This window comes from Microcaecilia unicolor, chromosome 6 (assembly GCF_901765095.1).
Source record: "Microcaecilia unicolor chromosome 6, aMicUni1.1, whole genome shotgun sequence".
Lineage (NCBI taxonomy): Eukaryota > Metazoa > Chordata > Amphibia > Gymnophiona > Siphonopidae > Microcaecilia > Microcaecilia unicolor.
In genome coordinates, this window is record NC_044036.1 from 156,854,920 (window position 1) to 156,876,589 (window position 21,670).

The following is a 21,670-nucleotide window of genomic DNA, read 5'->3' on the forward strand; positions in this document are numbered from 1 at the left end:
TCAAAGCATGCCTTTGCTATCCAGCATAAGTAATTCAATTCATAAAGTATATTTTGTTATCTGGCAAGGAAATTGTGATTAAGATCCACAAACCTAAGTGTCAAAAATAATTTGGTACCAAGAAGCCTACTTTAGGCCACCGTAACAGTACTTGGACTCCCACCAATTTACATTTATATGAAAAATTGCAAGCAAAATGTTGCCTACAGCAGAATGAAGTCACACTTTTATTCCCTCTTTATAGACAAATACATTTTATACATTTTAAAGCAATAACCCTACTGCTGCATTCTTGTAGAGGTTTGTTTTATTAAGAGGTAAAAAAGGAAGAAACTGTATCTGGTTTTCTCTGGTATGCGAAGAACGCCAGCTTGAAAAGGGAGGATGGTGCATGGATTCAAGAACAGTTCTCATGGCGAGGCTCTGCTAAAGCCTGGGTATAGCACTATAGCTGTCACGGCAACCAGTGCTGCGATCACAGGCATCCAAGGCCAACGTCTCTGAGGAGAAAGAGGGAAAAAGGCAATTAATTTAATGTTTTCTCTGAATCTGTCAGCCCTCCCAGTGCTCTTGCTAGTTCCGGCTGGCTTTTATAGAAGCTGACCAAACCCCGCTAGGGCTCAAACAGATTTCACCTTAATCAGATAAAATTGTTATTTTTAGATTTATTCCAGTTGGTACCAGTAAAGCAACTTTTTAAGCTGTTGGACATGCAGCGTTTGCACGATGAAAGGTGGCACATGACCTACAATCTAATGACAACATGAAAATGTGACTAGAATGATGATACTCAATGGGTTAAATGTTTGGTTTCTAAAGTACTCTGTAGATAGACAATATCAATTCTGAAATTTAGCGGCTGATAAACCAAATACTATATTTGCAGACCTGCAAGATCTGGTAGTATATATGGTCAAATTTCATAAAGCAGTTGTTAAACTATGCCTGGGGTTCTGATTATCTACAAGTAATGTAGCATTTATGATTAAACCATTGCTCAGGTTACGACAACTTACTGTATCCTGTCAAAAAAAGTCTTCCACCATGAAGTTTTGTTTTTCTTTTAATTTTTATAGAATTTGCATGCTTTCATCATAGCAATTTATTGGCACAGCCTTGCAAGTTTATATTTGGGGAAGCAGATGGCAGAATTATTATTCCTATTTCACACCTCTTTTTCTCAAATTGTGTAAGTGAAAAAGAGGAGAAAAGTTCCAACTCATTTTGTTTTAATAAACTCATTTTCAATCTGTATTTTTCCTAAGTGGCCCCAGGCATTTAGATTTCATAATAAGCATAAAATTAGTGTAACAGATCCCCATCATCCAGCTGAGACCACAAACAGTTCAAATTAGCTATCATGCTAGTTCCCATATCTTATCCTCATCATAAACCCAGATTTACAATAAACCAGGGCAAATAGTAGAGAAACGTGGAAACAAAGTTCTCTCAAAATGATATCACAAAGCATACAATATGCCAAATTTCACATTGCGTACGTGAATTTAAGTCAGTTGCTGTGCATACAAGAGGATTCTAATAGAGTTAAAGCAACCAATTCAAAACCATCATCTTTTTGTTCAAATTAGTTAAATTATTTAGAATTCTGGTAAGCTGACGTACAGAGTATTTCTACTCCATTCTGATAAAGATCAATGAAATACAGTTGATATACAGACTAAAGCTAGTTATAGATTTTGAATTAATTCAGTTAACATTAGCACATAGAAAGCAGACAGATGTTAAATGATTAGTTGATTATTTGACCACTCATTTCTAAACTATGTTGCACACCCAATTAAGGGTTTTGCTAGCAGTAACTAAACAAGTGACTCTAACCATGCATTAGGTTACAAAAATGGCACACAGAGGTGACGGGGACAGACAGACATTCACTGAACAGTAGAGGCTGTACCTTTCTCTACCACAATGAGCTGTACCACCAATACAGGAAAGCCAGCATTAGGCCAATCAATACGGCTGGGACGGGCTGTAATATGGAAGGCTGAAGAAGGGAAGTGATATTAAAAATCATTTTGTGCTACAAAATAAAGTAGGTAAGATGATTTAGAGAGGGAAAAGCTAAAGAAAAAAAAAAGCGTGAGTTTTAAAATTTAAAATGTATTAGAAAGAACATCTAACATGAATAAATCTGGTTGAATGAACAAGGAAAGATTTAATAGACTGTACATCCACTAAAATGAGGATAGATAAAGGGTCCTTTTTAAAAAATGTATAGAAACAGACCTTTAAAAATAATCATCTCTGTTAGTAAAGGCAGGTGTGGATGATCTTGCCAAATGGTTAAAATTTAAAGTCAACTATTTTCTCTTTGTCCATTTGACTTGAGAGGCATGTGTGTGAAACGTCCATCCCAAAACAAAGGTTCAGGACAGAAAGATATTGGTAGATAAGAACCACTTGGTCCAGCCAGTTTACCTGCTTACTCTGCAGTTAAGTCAGTCATAATCACCCTGGCAACATAAAGCCTGTGAAATTTTCAGTTTTGGGCATTATTTTTTTAAATTATTATTATTATTTTTTAACTTGCTAGTATGATGGTCTCTCTCAGGGCAGTATTTCCAAATGGGTCCATTTAGGATATGGGAGGAATGGGACTTGATATACTGCTTTTCTGTGGTTTTTGCAACTACATTCAAAGCGGTTTGCATAGTATATACAGGTACTTATTTGTACCCGGGGCAATGGAGGGTTAAGAGACATGTCCAGAGTCAAAGGAGCTGTAGTGGGAATCGAACCCAGTTCCCCTGGATCAAAGTCTGCTGCACTAACCACTAGGCTACTCCTCTTTGCAATGATCATCTCTGGGGAAGGAGGAAAACCCCATTTATCTGTAATATTTTTAATCTGTCATAAGGGAGGTTTTTTGTTATTTTGATTTAGGGCCATAAGTTTTGATGCCCTCTAATTTTTTTTTTTTTAACTTCCCTCTGCCCATCACCGAGATCCCTTTGTGTTCGACCCATGAATGCAATACAGAGTGCAGATAGGACACAATTGAATGTATCGTCTTTCATATTCTTTCCCGGGGTCCACCTTTACCTATTGGATCTTTTTTTTTTTAACCATCTCCTCATTTTTTGCTGCAACACCACCACTGCAGCAGTCTTGTGTTCCACAGATTGCTGTGGGAATACACTGCTGATTATCCGTGCTGCCCAAGGAACGCTCTAGGTACAGTGATGCGTGGACTTGCCTTTCAGTACAAGTTTAGGAGCACCGATGCTGTAAAATCCCAGACCTTAGGAAATTAAGGTGAAACGGGCTTGAAGCAGGTCTTGGCTCAAGCATACTACCATAAACCAGGATGCACAGAACAGCCTAACAGTAATAGGGCGTACATTTTGTGAAGATACTACTAGGCTTTTTCTGATTGTTTAAGCAGATGAATTCACAGTGGCTTCTGGCAATTAAAGGGCAAAACAGCAGCACATTACTACACTCCAAGTAGTAATGAAAAGCTCATCTTGGAAAAGCTGAAAAGACGGCTTTGATAAATAATGGTGAAAGAGTTTTAATGCAAGAATTTAGTAAGAACGGATACCTTTTGATTGTGTTCCATGTTAGATGTCTTTCTGGATTATTTTGTTTAATGCTTTAAAGCACGTGCTCTCAGACCAGTCTTTGGGACACAACAAGCCAGTCTGGTTTTCAAGATAGCCACCATGAATATATATGCAAATTTATCTCGGACATATTCATTATAGATAGCTTGAAAACCAGATTGGTTTGGTATGTTTCGAGGACTGGAATGAGAACCCCTGATTTAAAATAATTGATTTTTCAAAGCCAACCAAATATAAATGCTGATAGCAAGGAAACACACTGTCTATCACCAAGAAACTATGGAAGGGAAAATCTGTAACCCAGAACCGACCAACTGGCATGGAAGCTTCAGTAAATGACCCCTCAGAATGCGTCCTACACCAAGGATGGGGACTTGGCTTTACACACTGGATGACATTTTCTGGCAAAAAAACATCTGATGCATTACTCCATTCTCATACAGCATCATGGCAAATACTGGCAGCAAAGGCAAACACAGTAGGTAATTAGATACTCAACCTTCACTTCACAGAAGACTATTATAGCTCATGGACGCTGGATTATTCTTTGCAATGATCATCTCGGGGGGTAGGGGGTGGAGACCCCCATTTACCTGTAATTCTCCTATGTTAACTCTTCCATTGTACGATTCCCAAATGTGGCTGTGCCACATGAACTTTATCTTACCACAATATCACTTTGTATTTGTTTACACCGGAGTCTGCAAACACCTCTCCGGTACTATGTAAGCCACATTGAGCCTACAAATAGGTGAAAAAATGTGGGATACAAATGTAATAAATAAATAAATAAATAAATGTTAGCAGCACAATAAAGTCATGCCGATGGATCTCATGACCTGTACTGGTTGAAACAAAAGCACTCTTCCAGGCCTTTTCTAGAATTTTAGCATGCATGGGGCTCTCCTGCTGTTGGTCCTGTTGCTCCTTAACAGATAAATACAGGTTAGCTTTTAACTGATTGGATGATTTTTACTCCAGTTCACAAAGAATGTAAATGGGCAACATAGATCATAGTACTGCTGGTTATCAAAGAACAGTTACTGTTTGTCTCTGATGACACAGCTAAAATCAGACACTCATAGGGCTACCTAGGTTAAGGCTTGTCTTCAAATAAAGAAAAAACATGAATTATGCCAACAGATGTCACACAAAACAAACCATGTTTTTAGATAAGACAATCCCTTCTGTAAAATCGTAAAAGTGAAGACAATCCTGGAAACACAGCAGATGTTAGCATTTAAGGACCTTTTGGCCCACTTGGTTTGGCCATTTGTGCCTTCACTCCCTTTGCGACTATTTCATGCAGACTAATTCTATCACTTATTTTTGATACCTACTACCTCTAGAAATTTGTTCCAGGTGTCTTTGCAGCTGAGATTTATTTTTATTTTTGCTAGTAGCTTTCTTCTGTGCTGGATGTACGAAAGAGCAATCAGAACTGGCCTCTGTAAGACTATAGTATTTTATTTTTCTGTGTAGGTGTTTCCCCCTATTTATTACATAATAGTCCTTGGTCAAGGGAAGTTCCCTCTGGAAATCACCAGCTTGGACAGAACTCGGGCCCAGAAATCATAGTCATGTGTTTTGCATGATGGGAATCAACGTGTTCTGTCCTAAGACACAAAGGAAAGCTTCAAAAGAAGCAAGCTAAAGAGGTGTGCACTTTCTACAAGGTGGTGATATGTGCCAAATGCACTGAGACGAAGCCTATAAGAATTGTTTTTTTTGATTTTAAAAGGACGTAGAAAGTATCCAGTCTTTGCATGGGACAGGAAAAAGGGTCTAGGGTCTTTCCCTCACAGGCAGCAAGCTTTACACTTAAAACTATAAATGCTGCTAGTGAAGACTCTTCTACACAGAAGCCAGAATGATATGAAACACATCAGGAACATCCATGGAACTAAACATAACTCTTAAAATCAGGGCTTTTTTGTAGGGAAAAAGGTGCCGGTACTCATTATGGGCGGGGTCACCACATATGGCTCCACCCCTTTTATAGCCACACCCACATTAGCCACACCCCTTATACCAGCCATGGCGCATATAAACAGACATCCTTGAAAATATTATACTACTATAGGAGAAAAAACTAACATGATTTTTTTTCATTATAAATAATTTCTGTAAGCTGTTACAGCTCCAGTATACCCAGTGCAAAATAAGACAGCAGATGTAAATTCTCAAATTGGACATCTTCCAAACACTAAAATGAAAATAAAATGATTTTTTCTACCTTTGTTGTCTGGTGACTTTGTTTTTCTATCCATATTGGTTCGAGTCTCTGATTCTGCTGCTCTCTATCTGTTCTCTTAACTCTGTTTCCAGGGCTTCCTTTCCATTTATTTCTTTACTTTCCTCCTTTCTTCTTCATTTCTTGCCATACATCCATAAGTAAAAGCTGGGTCCTCCTCCATGGAATTGACTGGAGGAGGTATAACGTGGATCCAGCTTTTGCCTATTTTCTCCATCCATGTGCAGTTTTTCTCCTCTCTTCCCTTTCCCTCATCTCCATCCATGTGCATCTTCTTTTTTATTTCCTCCCCTCCATCCATGTCCAGGACTTCTCCTCCTCTCCATCAATGTCCAGCATTTTCCTCTCTCTTCCCTCGCCTGTATCCATATAAAGCAATAATTCTCTCCCCTCTCCTCCATCCAAGACCAGGATTTCTCCTCTCTCCCCGCCAACTCCTCCATCCATCCATCCATGTCCAGCAATTCTCCTTATCTCCTGCTCTCCTCTCCATCCATTTCCAGCATTTCTCCTCTCTCCCCTGCCCTCCTATCCATGTGCATCTCCTTCCTGTCTTCCCTCCCCTCCATCCATGTCCAGCATGTCTCTTCTCTTCTCTCCCCTGCCCTCCCATGTCCCCTTACCTCGCCTCTCATCCATGTCCAACGATTCTCCTCTCTCCCCTGCCCTCCCCTCCCATCCATGTCCAGCAATTCTCTCTTCCCTGCCCTCCCCTCCATGTCCAGCATGTCTCCTCTCTCCCCTGCCCTCCCCTCTCATCCATGTCCAGAGATTCTCCTCTGCTCCCTGTCCTCCCCTGCCATCCATGTCCAGCGATTCTCCTCTCTCCTGCTCTCCCCTCCATGTCCAGCAAATTCTCTCTTCCCTGCCCTCCCCTCCCAGTCCAACATGTCTCCTCTCTCCCCTGCCCTCCCCTCCCATCCATGTCCAACGATTCTCCTCTCTCCTCTGCCCTTCATGTCCAGCGAATCTTTCTTTACTGACCTCCCCTCCCCTCCATGTCCAGTATGTCTCCTCTGTCCCCTGCCATCCCCTCTCATCCATGTCCGGCAATTCTCTCTTCCATGCCCTCCTCTCCCCTCCATGTCCAGCATGTCTCCTCTCTCCCTTGCCCTCCCCTGTCCATGTCCAGCATGTCTCCTCTCCCCCATGCCCTCCCTTCCATGTCCAGCGATTCTCCTCTCTCCCCTGCCCTCCCCTCCATGTCCAGCAATTCTCTCTCCCCTCCCCTGCTCTCCCCTCTCCGACGTGGCGAACCGGAAGTGAAGGCAGCGCAAAAGTGCTCACTGAGGCAGGCACGCAGGCAGGTTCGTCTCCTCTCGCGTCGTTTCCCTCTCATATGAATACCAATACGGGCATATTTAAAAATTAAAAAATACGTCCGTTGTGACGAATATCTTAGAACAGAATATGACACCACAGGATATTGGGGGATAACCCTATAGAAGATAGAAAACGCCGCAACCATTTTGACAGGGATCCCAGAGCAGGAAGTTTGAATGCGCTGAAATTATCTGGCAAGTACTCCTTTTTTGAACTTTGAATTTTAATCTTGACTCTTTGGATCTGGCACACGCTTTATATACTTTTGATATTGTTTTGTTCTGTCACTAATTTTTGCTTATGTTGAGTTTGTGCATGTTTGTGTTTTTTTTAAAAGGTTTACTCACGCCTTGAGATAGCTGATATATAGCGAAACTCTGGCCACAGTGTGTTGGATCGATTACTTATACGTGATATTTTCCCTGCATCTGAAAGTTGAAGCTAAGTTTAAAATTGAGTTTATTTTTTCACAATTTTTTTTTCACACTTTTTCTGGATCCATAGTCAGTTCTGTGAAGATTTAGCATCTTTTCTATCATAAGAAATGAAAAGTTTTTTTTATGTCAATGAAGATAAAGGAACCCATGATTTCTTCCAAACTGTGTTACTAAACATAACTATCTGGGTTGGAGGTTGGGTTTCAGAGGCTTTGTCCTTGTCATATTCTCAGAGTTAAAATTTAAAGTTTGATACACTTCACAGAACTAAAGTCTATTTTGTAGTACAAATTTTGCTTTTGTTCAAGAGAGAAATAATATTGTTGTGTGATATTGAGATTCTCTTTTCCTTGTTGGGATACAACACACTAGTACACCACAGGTCCAGAACACAGAGTGGCTTTTATTTTTTTCTTCTGTTTCCTCTCCTCTCCCTTCCCTCTGAGTCCAGTAGCTTTCCGCTGCAAACCTCCCACCCCCCCCCCCCCTCCGTCTGCCATTTCTTCATCCTCCCTCAGGACCCCCTGGGTCCATAAAAACTTGGAGTTTTTTTTACTGGTGCCAGCAGCAGCAACAGGCCATCTATGCCAACTTGAGGCCTTCCCTCTCCTTCCCTCTGTAGCGTCCTGTCCCTCTGACGCAACTTCCTGTTTGCATGTGGGTGGTATACTGCAGAGGTAAGGACTATGTCAGCACAGTTGCTGCTGCCAGCACCGGCAAAGTAATCAGGTTTTATAAACTGGGGCAGGAGGGGGCGCTGAGCGAGGACAATGAATAACTGGACATGGGGAGAGAAGGGAGAGGTGCTGGACCCACAAAGAAATGGAGGAAGGCAGACGGAGAGGTGCAAGGCCTCGATTGAGGGAACAGGGAAGGACATGTCAGACCATGGGGGTTGGGGGTGTGGATGCGGGGAGAGGGGGTTGGGAAGGTGCTGGACCTAACAGGAGGAGATGGTTGAAGGCAGAGAAAGAGGTGATGGATGTTTGGGGGGACAGGAGAGATGCCAGATCTTGGCTGAGGAAACAGGGGAGAGAGACACATGACAGACTGTGTGGGGTGTGGGCTGGGGAAAGAGGGCATATCAGATTGTGGGTGTTGGGGGGGGGGGGGGAAGAGAGAGAGAGATACTGGATTGCTGGGGAAGAAGGGAGATGCGGCTACACCAAACCCCAATGCCATGCTCCTTCCTGGGTTGTGCAGGCAGTAAACCATACTTAGCTGGCTGTCACTTCTGGTGCTTGGATTTGTGTAGCTGCATCTCCTGCTGATAGGATGCCTTCCCCTCCAAGCTACTGCCTTGCTGAACACTGAAGCTGCACTTTTTTGGTTGGGGGGAGGGAGGAGAAAGGGCAAGGAATTGTTAGATCATAAAAGGGAGATAGGGGTGGGGAATTGTCGGATCATTGGGGTGAAAGAGAGAGACGTGGACAGGACAGGGAGATGGGCTACGAGTGTGGATGGAGAAAGACAGGAAATGTTGGGCTACAAGAGTGCAGGAAGAAAGAGGGAGGTGAGATGCTTGGAAGGTGGAACCATGTGGGAAAGACCATGAGGGTTCTTAGGGGAGATAAGTGAGAAGAAGATGGTGAGTACAGAGGGTAGAAGTGTAGTAATAGGAAGTGAATGAAAGAAGACAGAATAGGAGGCCAGGGAAGGAATAAGACAGGACAGCTAGAGAGTGAGAGGAGGAGATGGAAAAGTTGATAGGTAAGTGAAATATAGGTGGAGGACTGAACAGTGAGAGGGAAGACAGAAAAGAGAGAATGAGGAAATTTCAGAGATGGATGTATTGAGGAAATGGAAGAAGATAGGGAGAAAAGACAAATATGACAGCACCCACTGCAAAGAGAGAATACAAACAAGAAAGCAGAAATAGAAACTGGAACCAAAAGGCTTTGAAAAATAAAATGCCCAGACAACAAAGGTTGAAAAAATTAATGAATAAAAATGGAATTTATTAGGTGAAATAGGTTAGCTTTGGGAAATATGCAATGTGTATGACTTTGTATTTTGTTGGAAATTAATTTCTGTTTTTAATTTATCCTGTGTTGTGATACACGCTTAGTTTGATTTCTTGGGCTTCCTAGTTCAATTTTTGTCAATTTGTATTTCAAATTTGTGACCCCTTGGTTCTGTATTTGATAAGGGTCTATGTTTTTGAGTGTGATAAAGGTGTGGGTATTAATTTTGCATATAGTTTCTGTGTAGAACTCTGTAGCAGTCCTACTTGTTCAGTTTTACTAGTAGTAGGTGTATTGATGTCCACAGACCCCATGTGCTGCCTATTTATAGATAGGATTCACAATGTTTAAATCACAGGAATTAATGCTACTGTTGTACGGTAGGTTGGCTACATATATGTTAAGTTAGGATTTTTTCAGCTTCTGTATTTCACAGCATGCCTGGTAGTAGTAGTAGTTGTATTATATACCACCTACAAGCCTGAAAGCTATTGGAAACGGTGTAAATTCAGTAGTGGGGAGATTGATATTGCTATTACTCAGATGGCATGAGAATCAGAAAATATAATTTTTCTATGATAACTTCTATGGAGAAAATGTGCCAGTTATGATCTACATCTGGGGTGTGTATGCTTGTTTGTGTGTGTGTGGGTGGGAGGGGGGTTTGCGGATGCAGGGCAGGTTTACATTTAATTCATAAGAACTGCCAAACTGTATCAGAATAAAGGTCCACGAGGGTCACATTTATTTATTGATTGGGATTTATTAACCGTCTTTATGAAGAGATTCACCGTCAGATGTGTCTTGACTGGAAAAAGATTTGAGAACCACTGCTTTAGAACAAGTTTCTCCAAATCTGGTTTGTGAGCCTTGATGACCAGTCCAGTTTTCAGATTTCACAATCAATCAAAATGCATGAAATCTATTTGCATGCACTCTCCACCACTGTATACAGCTTGCATATTTTGTGAAAATTTTAAAAACCACACTGGGTTTTGTCCTCCAAAGGACCAGATTTGGTTACATCTGCTCTAGTGGTTTTGATGACAACTGACATCACAAGACCCATTATTAAGTTGCCTGCAATCAGGGAAGACAGAATAACAATCTCATTTGGACATTCCAAACATTAAAAAGTGGGTCAGCTTGCACATTCCTAAAATACTATATTTCCACAGTTAAAAATCAATTCATTTTAACAGAAGAAAAGACTAAGTGGACTTTTCTGGTACATTTCCCACTTGAAGCCTATTTCAGAGAGATATTTTACAAAACATTAATTCCATGTAGTTAGGACAGAAACTATGGGGAGGTAGAAATCACCATCAGAACTTAATGAAACATATCCTTGACTAAATGGAACCCCCCCCCCCCCCCCCCACTAACACACCCACCCCAAATAATGATTTTGTTCCTGGATAGAAGTGAAATAAATCCAAATAAAGGTGAATTACCTAGCAATACTACTTATAAAAGCCTAACTAATTTCTAGATCTGCAAAAAAGCTTGATTTTAATTTGAACACTTTTTACACAAAAACCTGGAATTCAAAAATGTAACTATTCTGCAGATTTCACAAACAGTGTTATGACTAGAGGTTTGAGTGTAACCACTGCAAAATTTTACATGGCAGGGCAATATAAAAGAAAATATATATGCATAAAGCAACTGAAATGTAGAGAGTATTGAGAAAAGAGACAGCCCTGTGGGTAACCTTGGAAAGAGTGAAGGGCACTGATTTCATCTGCTGATTAAACTCCTTTCAAGAGATCGTGCTTGTATAAATGGCAAGTACCACATGAGGCAACAATACTGACATTTGTATAGCACTACCAGACGCACGCAGTGCTGAACACCTGACACAGAGAGACAGTCCATGCTCGATAGAGCTTACAATCTAAAAATACAGACAGACAAGACAATTAAGGGTGAGGAAAGTACTGGGTGAGAAGGAACAAGGATAGGGGAATTGAGTAGTGGTTAGGAGCCAAAAGCAGTGGTGAAAAGGTGGGTTTTCAGCATAGATTTGAAAACAGGTAGAGATGGAGCTAGGCGTACAGGCTCAGGAAGTTCATTCCAGGCATAAGGTGCAGCGAGGAAAAAGGAACGAAGCCTGGAATTAGCAGTGAAGAAAAAGGGGGACGACAAGAGAGATTTGTCCAGCGAGCGGAGTTTATGGGGAGGAATGTAGGGAGAGATGAGAGAGGAGAGGTTATGGGGGGCTGCAGAATGGATGCATTTAAAGGTCAGTAAGAGAAGTTTGAACTGTAAGCGGAAGCGGACAGGGAGCCAGTGAAGTGACTTGAGTGGGCTAGTGTGGGTAAAACGATTTTGGCGGAAAATAAGTCGTGCTGCAGAATTTTGGACAGACTGGAGAGGAGAGAGTTGGCTGAGTGGAAGACCAGTGAGAAGCAAATTGCAATAATCCAAGCGAGAGGTGACAAGGGTTTGGATAAGGGTTCTGGGTAGCGTATTCAGAGAGGAAGGGGCGAATTTTGCTAATGTTGTAAACAAAGAAGCGACAGGTTTTGGCCATCTGCTGGATGTTAGCGGAAAAGGAGAGGGAGGAATCAAAGATGACTCCTAGGTTGTGAGCAGATGAGACAGGGAGGATGAGGGTGTCATATACTGAAATAGAGAATGGGGGGAGGGGCGAGGTGGGCTTGGAGGGAAAGACAATAAGCTCAGTTTTGGCCATGTTCAGTTTCAGGTGGCGGCGTGACATCCAGGCAGCTATGTCGGTCAAGCAGGCTGAAACTTTGGCCTGGGTTTCAGCAGTAATGTCAGGTGTGGAGAGGTAGAGCTGAGTGTCGTCGGCATAAAGATGGTACTGGAAACCATGAGATGAGATCAGAGAGCCCAGGGAAGAAGTGTAAATGGAAAAAAGAAGGGGGCCAAGGACAGATCCCTGAGGAACTCCAACTGAGAGTGGGACAGGGGTGGAGGATGATCCACCAGAATATACTCTGAAGGTACGGTGGGAGAGATAAGAGGAAAGAACAGAGCCATGAAATCCAAACGAGGACAGTGTGGCAAGAAGAACTCTATGATTGACAGTGTCAAAAGCAGCGGACAGATCAAGAAGGATAAGGATGGAGTAATGGCCTTTGGATTTGGCGAGGAATAGATCATTACAGACTTTAGTGAGCGCTGTTTCAGTCGAATGTAGAGGGCGAAAGCCGGATTGAAGCGGATCAAGGATGGCATGAGAGGAGAGAAAATCAAGGCAGCAGCTGTGGACAGGAAGGGTAAGAGGGAGATGGGACGGTAGTTGGAAGGACAGGAAAGCATTTGACATATCCAGTTAAGAGGTTATCCGGACTTAAAAGGATTATCAGACAACATGGTTTTATTACTATACAAGCAAAAGCAGATAATAGTATCACAAGGATCAGGATCCTGTATTTATCTGCTTTTTCCAAATTCAAGCTTAAGGCAAAATTATAAGGTAGACAAGTTATTTCTAGATCGAAGTAGGCTAGCGTTGACCTGAGTCAATGGAGGATGGAGCAACAACACACCCAAGTTCAACAAGGAGAGTCAGTAAGATAAACACCCTGATTTTCAGTCCATGCTCTAACCACTAGGCTACAACTCTACTTTACTTTGAGAGAGACAATCTAACTACCCATCTTGTTGGTGCTTTGTGCTCAAGGACTTTGTACCATATTTCAAAGGAAAAACATATGCAAACACTGCATCTTCAAATGTGCATACTTTTCAAACAAAACTGCACTCACACATAAAAGAGGTGCAGTGTCTGCGGGGTAATTTACACCTGTGACAAGTTTCAAAGTAAGTCCTTCTGTACGTTTTCTTTAAATTGGGCAAAGACCACATGGACTTTGCACCAATATAGACAGTGTGAAAATTGCCCCTATGTTGAGAAATACAAATGAGAGGAAAAAGACTGTATGGTTTTCAAAACTAAGTGGCTGAAAAAATTAAGGTATCCAATAATCTCTATTGCAAACTCTATTATGTCACACAATCTCTGCCTAAAGAGGTGAAAAGACTTCAGATCCCTAGTGCTGCTTAAATTAAATTTTTTAGCAACACCACTCCGCTATACCGCTTGGTCTATTCCCAGTGCAGGCTCACGCGGGAATCCTCATTAGTAAAAAAAAAAAAAAAAAAAAAAAATAATAATTTAAGCAGCACTAGGGATCTGAAGTCTTTTCACCTCTTTAGGCAGAGACTGTGTGACATAATAGAGTTTGCAATAGAGATATTGGATCTTTGAATTCTTATAGCAAACATAGGGTTAATTGAATGAAAAAATTAAGGGCAAAAAGATTAGTATTCAAAAGGTTCAATGGATATCAAAAAGAAGGGGACACGATAAAATACCTAGAAAAGAGGAGAGTAGCACACAGAAAGTCATCAGAATAGTAATGAAAGAAAAGTTGTCTACAGCACTAGCCAAAACTTTTCTGGGCATGTTAATGAAAGAAGTAAGTAGAGAGATGAGTGACAGGAGTAGAGAGAAAGACCAGGAAAAGGTAAAAACAGTAAACAAATACTTTTGGATTAGTGTTTACTGAAGGAGGGACTGGTGAAGAACTACAGGAAGTAGGAAAGGTGTACGTATGGCAGCAGTACAGATGCTACACTACTTACAGAACTAGCAAACTAAAAGCAGACTCTACTATGGGACTGGACTCAATATATCACAGGAGCCCAGGGAAGTTCTTTAATAGATCCATTCTATTGATCTTAGTTTTTTTTCTGTTTTAACTGTTTATTCCAAAAAGGTAGTGCAATGATCACTACAAATACATGCACACCCCAACACCCTTCCTCAACCACCCAACCCGAGCACCGCCCCACCTCCCTTTGGAGTCGTGGTGCCACTTTCACTGGTCCTGCGGAACCAACCGAGATCTCCAGTGCTCATAAGTTTGCTAGATTTTTGAAAAACACATCAAACGACCATGCCTTAATGCAGTCAATTTGGACATTTGAAAAAGAAAATCCACTTTTTGAATAATATGTGACATATGTGGCAACGTCTTGTTTCCAGTGTCATGCTAAAAGTAGTTTAGCGGCTGTAAAGAAATGTACAGACAGTTTATGTTGCTCTACAATGACGTCCACTGGCTTAAAATACAATAGGCAGCACTCTGCCCACCCCGGATAAGGCTTTTGTAGTACCTGCTGCACCAAGCACAAGTCGGACATCCAGTAAGACTGAACCACAGTATATGTCCACTATATTTGAAAAAAAAACGTACCCCTTTCCCCACAGTTCCTCCAACACTGGTCAGAAGCCTGAGGATATGTTTTTTTTTGTTCAAACTCTTGGGAGTATAGTACCTATGACAGAAAACTTTAAAACCATTTTCAGAGAGGTTACTTGCCACCAAAATTTTAAACAGGTATTTAAATCCCTTTTTCCAAGCTTCAGGTGTAAAGGTAGAATGCAAATCCCCTTTCCATTTACATAAATATTGGTGCAGGGGGGTAGACTACAACAATAAAGCTGAGAAATACTGCCCTTCCCCCCCCCCCCCCCTCCCCCCCCGCCTCACATAGCTCTTTCCAGTGCAGTTTCTGCCAGGCCAAGTTCTCCCTGAGCCTCACAATGTACAAAATCCCATACCTGTCTACAATGAAACCTCTTCCTCCCCTCTAGCCCATACTCATCCTCAAGGGGTAGATGGGAGTGGTCCATGAGATTGACAGTCTTCATAAGAGCAATAATATGCATGAGGCAGGAAATTACAATAGCACTTAGTCTTATCTCAGTTGTGGATAAATAAATGGAGACTATCACAGGAAAGGCTAGTGAAGTATCATGAATCTAAGGATATATAGGATTCAAAGGCACATGGTTTTACCAGAGGAAAATCATTTCAGTGAAATCTAATCGAACAATTAGATTTATAACATGCACTAAATGTGGTATATTTGGATTTCTGCAAAGCTTTTGATATTGTCTCGCATGAGAGGCTCATCAATTGTGCAGCCTGGAGGTAGGTCCCAATGGTACACTAGATTAGCAGACTAGTTAAGTGCTAGAATGAAAAGTGAAGATAAATGGAATTCACTTGGAGGAAAGAAGGGTGATTAGTACAGTACATTTGGGATCTAATGCACTCTGGAGCCAGCTCTATTCAGTGTCTTTGTGAACAGCATTGTGATGGGTTTAAAAGGAAAAGGTTGCCTTTTAATAGATGATCATAATGCAAGCAGTTAAAACATTACCCCATTTATGTATGTTAAAAAGGTCAGTACTCTTTTTTAACTCTTTACAGTAGATACTTCAGCCGTTCTTGTCAATTTAGTCCATTCTAACAACAACTTAAAAGATGCAGACTCTGTTTCAAGCACAGAACATACAGTTAGTATCTCTTACGGACAGGCTGGAACACTGCTAGTTTAAGACCCACCCTAAAAAAACTTTTGTTACTGCTTTTTCATACACCCTTTAACAAATCTGCATATTATCATCTGCACCCATCCATCGGGTTCTTAACCTCAAAGAATGCAAATAATATCTCATAGAAATTCACTTGGGAATGAAGTATTGTAGTTGCTGTATTAGTCCACTTGGACATGTAGAAATAAGTGTCAACCAACCACTGTAGACAACAGCACTTTTTTCTTGGACTAACTTAATATACCTGTGACTACCTTTCAAGAATTGTACTCCATCAGATCAGTCTGAGCGGTGCACATTTCAACAAAGCCAAGAACTGTATTCTGTATTGTTAATATTTTCCACTTTTGTTTAAAAGGGTGAAGTTATTTCAGAAACATTCATTCAGACTGGTCATTTAAATTCCTTCTTGAGAAATGCATACTTTTTTTTTATAAAGTGAATAAAAACTATATTTAAGCACTATAATAGATAAAATACATTGCTTGGCATTTTTGTTTGCAGGTTAGAACATGGATGCTAGGAAGGAGCACCTTTAACATGATTTTAGAACTTACATTGTTTCCTTTTTCTTGCAGCAGCTTCAAGTTGTCTTTATACTGTTTTAGCTCCTCTGTGATAGTCTGCTTCTCCTGCTCAGTTATTTCAAACTTCACCTTCAGCTCTGAGAGTAAAGTCTGTGTATTTTCATACTAGGTATAGAAAGAAAAATGAAATGGACTCTTATTTACAACCTGAATTCTAATGCAAGCTTTCCAAAGAGGGGTTACTTTCTGTTTGAGATTCCAATTCCAAATATAGACCACTTATTCTCCCAAAGCAGTACAAAACATTATAGGAGGTAATGCCCTACTTCTCATAACTACACAATGTACAAAAAAAAAAAAAGTGAAGGTTTCACAAACCACAAATTAGATAAAGAATGTTCCATACAGGAAATGGTTTGCTTACGTTTTACAATATAGATTTTTTAGTCAGGCCTTTTCAACTTAAATCATTTTCCAAATGGCATTGCATGTGTTAAAAAGGATACGTTTCATTTTCCCCTCTTCCAGAAAAAGAGCAAACATACCACAAGAAAGCAAACCTATTTTAAGATTATGTTTTACAGCGATGATTGAAAAACTGGATATGGAAAAGTACATATCAAAGGCAGATGGGGGGAAAACGGAGCAGCATGCACTCTCTCAGTGCTGCTCCTTAGCACGCAGTTTTACGCCAGTCGCTATAAGAGATCATTTACGAGCCTATGTGACCACTATATTATAGAAACCTTAGAGGGCAATTTTTTAACAGAGCACCTACATTAATGGGGCAAGAAGGTATCTATTTTTCACAGGCACAAATGTTAGTGTATATTAATTTCCACTGTACCTATGCTCCGCCCACAATTCTCCTCTGAGCACACTTTTTTCTACAAGTACATCCCTACTTGCACTGTGTTCTATCAGACATGACCTAATTTTATAACAGCTCTGTTACACACACACAAAAAAAGCTTTACAAAATTGCCTCCTCAATGCCCTAGGCTCAAACAGCAAAAAAAAAAAAAAAAGGCAAAAAGATTAGAAACGTGTTATTTCCTGGCTATGAAATCACAATATCACGTTAATCCTACTCTGAAGAAATACTTACTTGATGTGATGATCCTGAGCTTCTACAAAGAAAATGCCTACTCATTTTCTGTACAATAAGAGTTTTAAAGGACTTGCCTATTTTATTTTATTTAATCCTGAGTTTCAGGCCTGAGCTGATACTGCTAAACATATTAATGCTTATGGATAATTCATGGGAGAATCTGTTTTAAAAGATGGATGAGATTCATGTTTATCTGTTATATCAGGGGCGTAGCTACGGGTGGGCCCAGGCCCGCCCACCCAAACTGCAGCAGCAGCATGGCACGACGACGAGGACGGCACCCGCATGCACCTGCTGTGGCTCAGCTGATCAGGCTCCGACGGGCCAGAATCTAGCCCGATTTCGCTCGCTCAGGCCCACCCCCGGCCCACCACCACCCATGCGCACACTGCTGCAGTTTGCAGCAGCGGCAGCCTAGCGCTAGCATACCACGTCGTCGCGAGCAGCCGGGCACCCGCTCAGGTCTCCAGGGCAGGGTCCGCCTCTGACAACATCAGCCCACCGGGCCGGTGCCTACCTTTGGCTTCAGGAATGCACTTGGCTTGCAGGGCCGCGCAGGCAGCGCGTCGTAGTTTCCCATCATCCATTCCATAATGACTGGACGACGTGCGCACGTGCACGCACGCAGGTGCGAGGCGAGCCTCAGCCTGGCCCTGCCTGGACGTGGGAATTGGCTTGGGAAGGAAGTTCGAGGAGAGATCATTCCAGAATCGAGTTCCAGGCTCCAGCAGTGTCTCCACTCTCCAATCCATAACTTTACTGCCAAGGTAAGCAGCAGCAGCAGCTGCCAGCAGCCCAGCCCAGCAGGACAGGTAATACAATTGTAAATGCTTTTTTTTTCTCATCATAATCTTTTGCCCTGCAGTGAAGAGCCCACCCCGAAACCCACCACCACGACCTGCCAGCATTTTGATTATTCTTTTTTGTAATCAAAATGATGGCTGTGGTCTGGTAGTGGGCTTCTGGATTGGGGGGGGGGGGGGGGGGGTAGACGTGCCGGTGCCTAGGGCAATGAGGAGCCCATCTCCATCCAAAAATTCCCCAACAATAAATTTTAAATCTATCTATATATATATATAGTGCCCACCCATATTAGCGCTGGGCCCACCCAAAATCTCAGGTCTGGCTACGCCACTGTGTTATATCAGTACTAATTCAGCAAGTTCAAGCTGGTAGATTTACCCATACCTCAAAATTATTTGGGGATATATATTGTAGAATGTACTTGCTGGGCCTCCACTGTAACATGTCTTCCAGCCAGCAAGTACATGCCAGGGGTGTAGCTGATAGTATATGATTGTGTGCTATTTTATCTGCATAGCAGTTACAGGAAAGCAAACTGAATATAGTTGGCTTCATTTTACCTCTGTCTGAATGTCCTTTGCACGAATTTCTGCCTCTTTAAGTTGATGTTTTAGACCGGCTGCATCCCGCTGACTTTGCTCCTTTAAAGACCCCACTTGATTTTCAAGCTCTTTCCGAGTTGTGTTTAGGACACTGAGATCACTAGCAAGTTCCCGACTCTGCTTCTGCGAACTACAATACAAACCCAATTAATTTTAAGCTTAAAAAATGAAGTCTGCTGTTGAATTATTTGAAATAAACAAATGCCTGGTTTATATATCCTGTAGACAGCACACGAGTGTTAGCATATTAGGTAGATAAAATTTTGATTTACTGGTTTGATATACCGCTTTTGACAGTTAGTATTAAAGCGGTTTACAACTTACCTGTAAGTTTAGAATAGCACCTTAACAATGTACGTGATAAAAAATGGATAGAAAATTTAATTTATTCTTTTCCACAGTCAACAACACTATCACAAATTGACCAAACATTTTTCTCCCAAAAAGGAGAAACTGAGCATGGGAGAAAAGCTGGAATGCTTTCTTGTTAAAACGCATGCAAACTATTCTTGGAACAGTAGCTTGAAGTATAGCTGTCAGTACTTTGTTTTGAGGATACCATGTTATATTATGTTGGGATTATTAAGGAGTGGGGGGGGGGAGGGGAACACAAGGAAAATAATTTCTAAAACTGGAGTTATTCAGGGGTGGCCCTGTGACTTGTACTTGGGGAATAGTTTATAACCTGGTTATTGCAGGATGTACTAATAGATGTATGCCTGTATTTATTTTATGTATATTTACATTGCTGTTTTGTTCTTATACTTCTATTACTGTATTCTTTGGCATACTGTCAATAAAGACCTCTGCAAATAAAATAAATAAATAAAAAAAGAGAAACCCAGCTTCCATGGTTGTCCTGACACATTCCAAGCGTGTTGGATTCTGTTTTGTAAGTGTTTTCAAGGTTGTTGTTTTTTGTTTTTTAAACAGATATTTTAAGACCACAATCTGTCTGGATAACATAATAGAAACCATTGCACCAGAAATTACAAAGACTTCCCAGTCTCATGAAAATGGGTACATTAAAATAAAAAAATACACATGGGGTAGAAAACTTTAAAAATATCCTCAAACAGCATGAAACATGCAGTTTGCTATCAAAATGGCTAACACACACTAAGGGAGGGGGGGGGGGGGGGGAAGGTTACAAAAACCTTAAAATTTAAACAAGGCTATTTTTCTCTTTTTTTCGTGAGCAATATTTTTTCCATTTTTTGTTTGCTCTCTTTTTTTCTGGAGTTTGATGATTTATTGAGACTAAAGATATCTGTGAACTCCTTTGGGAAAACTAACATATTTGGTCAGACCGATGCTCTTTGAGCGTCGAGGCCTTGTTTATTTAAATTTGGAGATTCCTGTAGCCCTCCCCCCCCCCCCCCCACCAATAGTCTGTGTTAGTCATTTTGTTAGCAAACTGCATGTTTCATGCTTTTTGAGGATACGTTAAAATAAAACCATTTCACCACAAAGACATCTTTAATTGGACTCTTTTTAAAAGATTTATTTTGAAGCTGGATTACTAACACAGTGCAATAAGGCCTAGGGGAATTCTGTGATACAGAATTCTATCCCCTCCCCCTCTAATTCTCATCTATTGCACAGACTTTGGCTGTAAGTGGAGGATCGCTGAAGAGTTAGCCCCACAGCTTAGAGAGGAGGACTGTAGCCCACATGGCTAGAAGAGAAATGGCAAGCTTGACCCCACAGCTCAAAGTAGAAATTGTAGCCCCCAGAGCACAAGGGAGAGAGACACAATGTTGGCTCTGCAAGAGGAAGATGGAGGTCAAAGTGAAGGGGACAGAGTTTGGGCAGGCAAAGGAGAGACGTAGATAGGTGAGCGTGGGACTGAGGAAAGGGAGCGAGAGAGTGCTGAGGAAGGTAAAATTATGTATAATCATACCTGATAATTTTCTTTCCATTAATCATAGCTGATCAATCCATAGACTGGTGGGTTGTGTCCATCTACCAGCAGGTGGAGATAGAGAGCAAACTTTTGCCTCCCTATATGTGGTCATGTGCTGCCGGAAACTCCTCAGTATGTCGATATCAAAGCTCCATCCGCAGGACTCAGCACTTAGAGAATTACACCCACGAAGGGACACTCTGCCCAGCTCACCACCGCCGAAACGGGGGAGGGGAATTAACCCAGCTCATCCCCACACAAGTGGGGGAGGGGAATCTGTCCAGCTCATCCCCGCGGAGCGGGGGAGGGACACCACACCCGCCGATGCGGGGGGATCTGGCTTATCCTGCAACCGCAACCGCGGGAGGAGCTGACTGACCCTAACACCGCCGAAGCGGGAGGGGTACAAAGCTGCCCTACAGCCGCACGAAGCGGGAGGGAGTGCCGGCAGAATTTATGTCTCAATCCAGCCCCGTAAAACGGAGGGGAGAGGAATGCAGCAGCTCACTGTAACACAAACTCGTCTCAACTCTTGAAGAATCCAAGTGAAAGAAGAACTTGAACACGAAGTCCTCCTGAAGTAACTGAAGGCTAAACTTGAACCTAAAATTCAACCAGAATATAAACAGTACAGATATCTGGGAGGGGCTATGGATTGATCAGCTATGATTAATGGAAAGAAAATTATCAGGTATGATTATACATAATTTTACCTTCCATATCATCAAGCTGATCAATCCATAGACTGGTGGGATGTACCGAAGCAGTACTCA

The 21,670-nt window shown here is 41.5% G+C and overlaps 1 protein-coding gene across 16 annotated transcripts in view; it reads right to left on the reverse strand.

Annotated features, from left to right (window-relative positions):
- Positions 1–202: 202 nt before the first annotated feature.
- SLMAP (sarcolemma associated protein) overlaps positions 203–21,670 on the reverse strand; it is a 255,812-nt gene continuing 234,344 nt past the window's right edge. For 14 of the 16 annotated variants that reach the window (XM_030208024.1, XM_030208012.1, XM_030208020.1 and 11 more), the window contains 3 exons: positions 18,950–19,121; positions 16,505–16,639; positions 203–500 (listed from right to left, as the gene is read on the reverse strand). In XM_030208024.1, coding sequence (XP_030063884.1) covers positions 411–500; positions 16,505–16,639; positions 18,950–19,121 — 397 coding nt within the window. In that variant the 3' untranslated portion in view covers positions 203–410. Of the gene's footprint in view, positions 501–1,915; positions 2,006–16,504; positions 16,640–18,949; positions 19,122–21,670 lie in introns of all 16 variants that reach the window. The other 2 variants (XM_030208009.1, XM_030208015.1) reach the window with 1 other exon arrangement.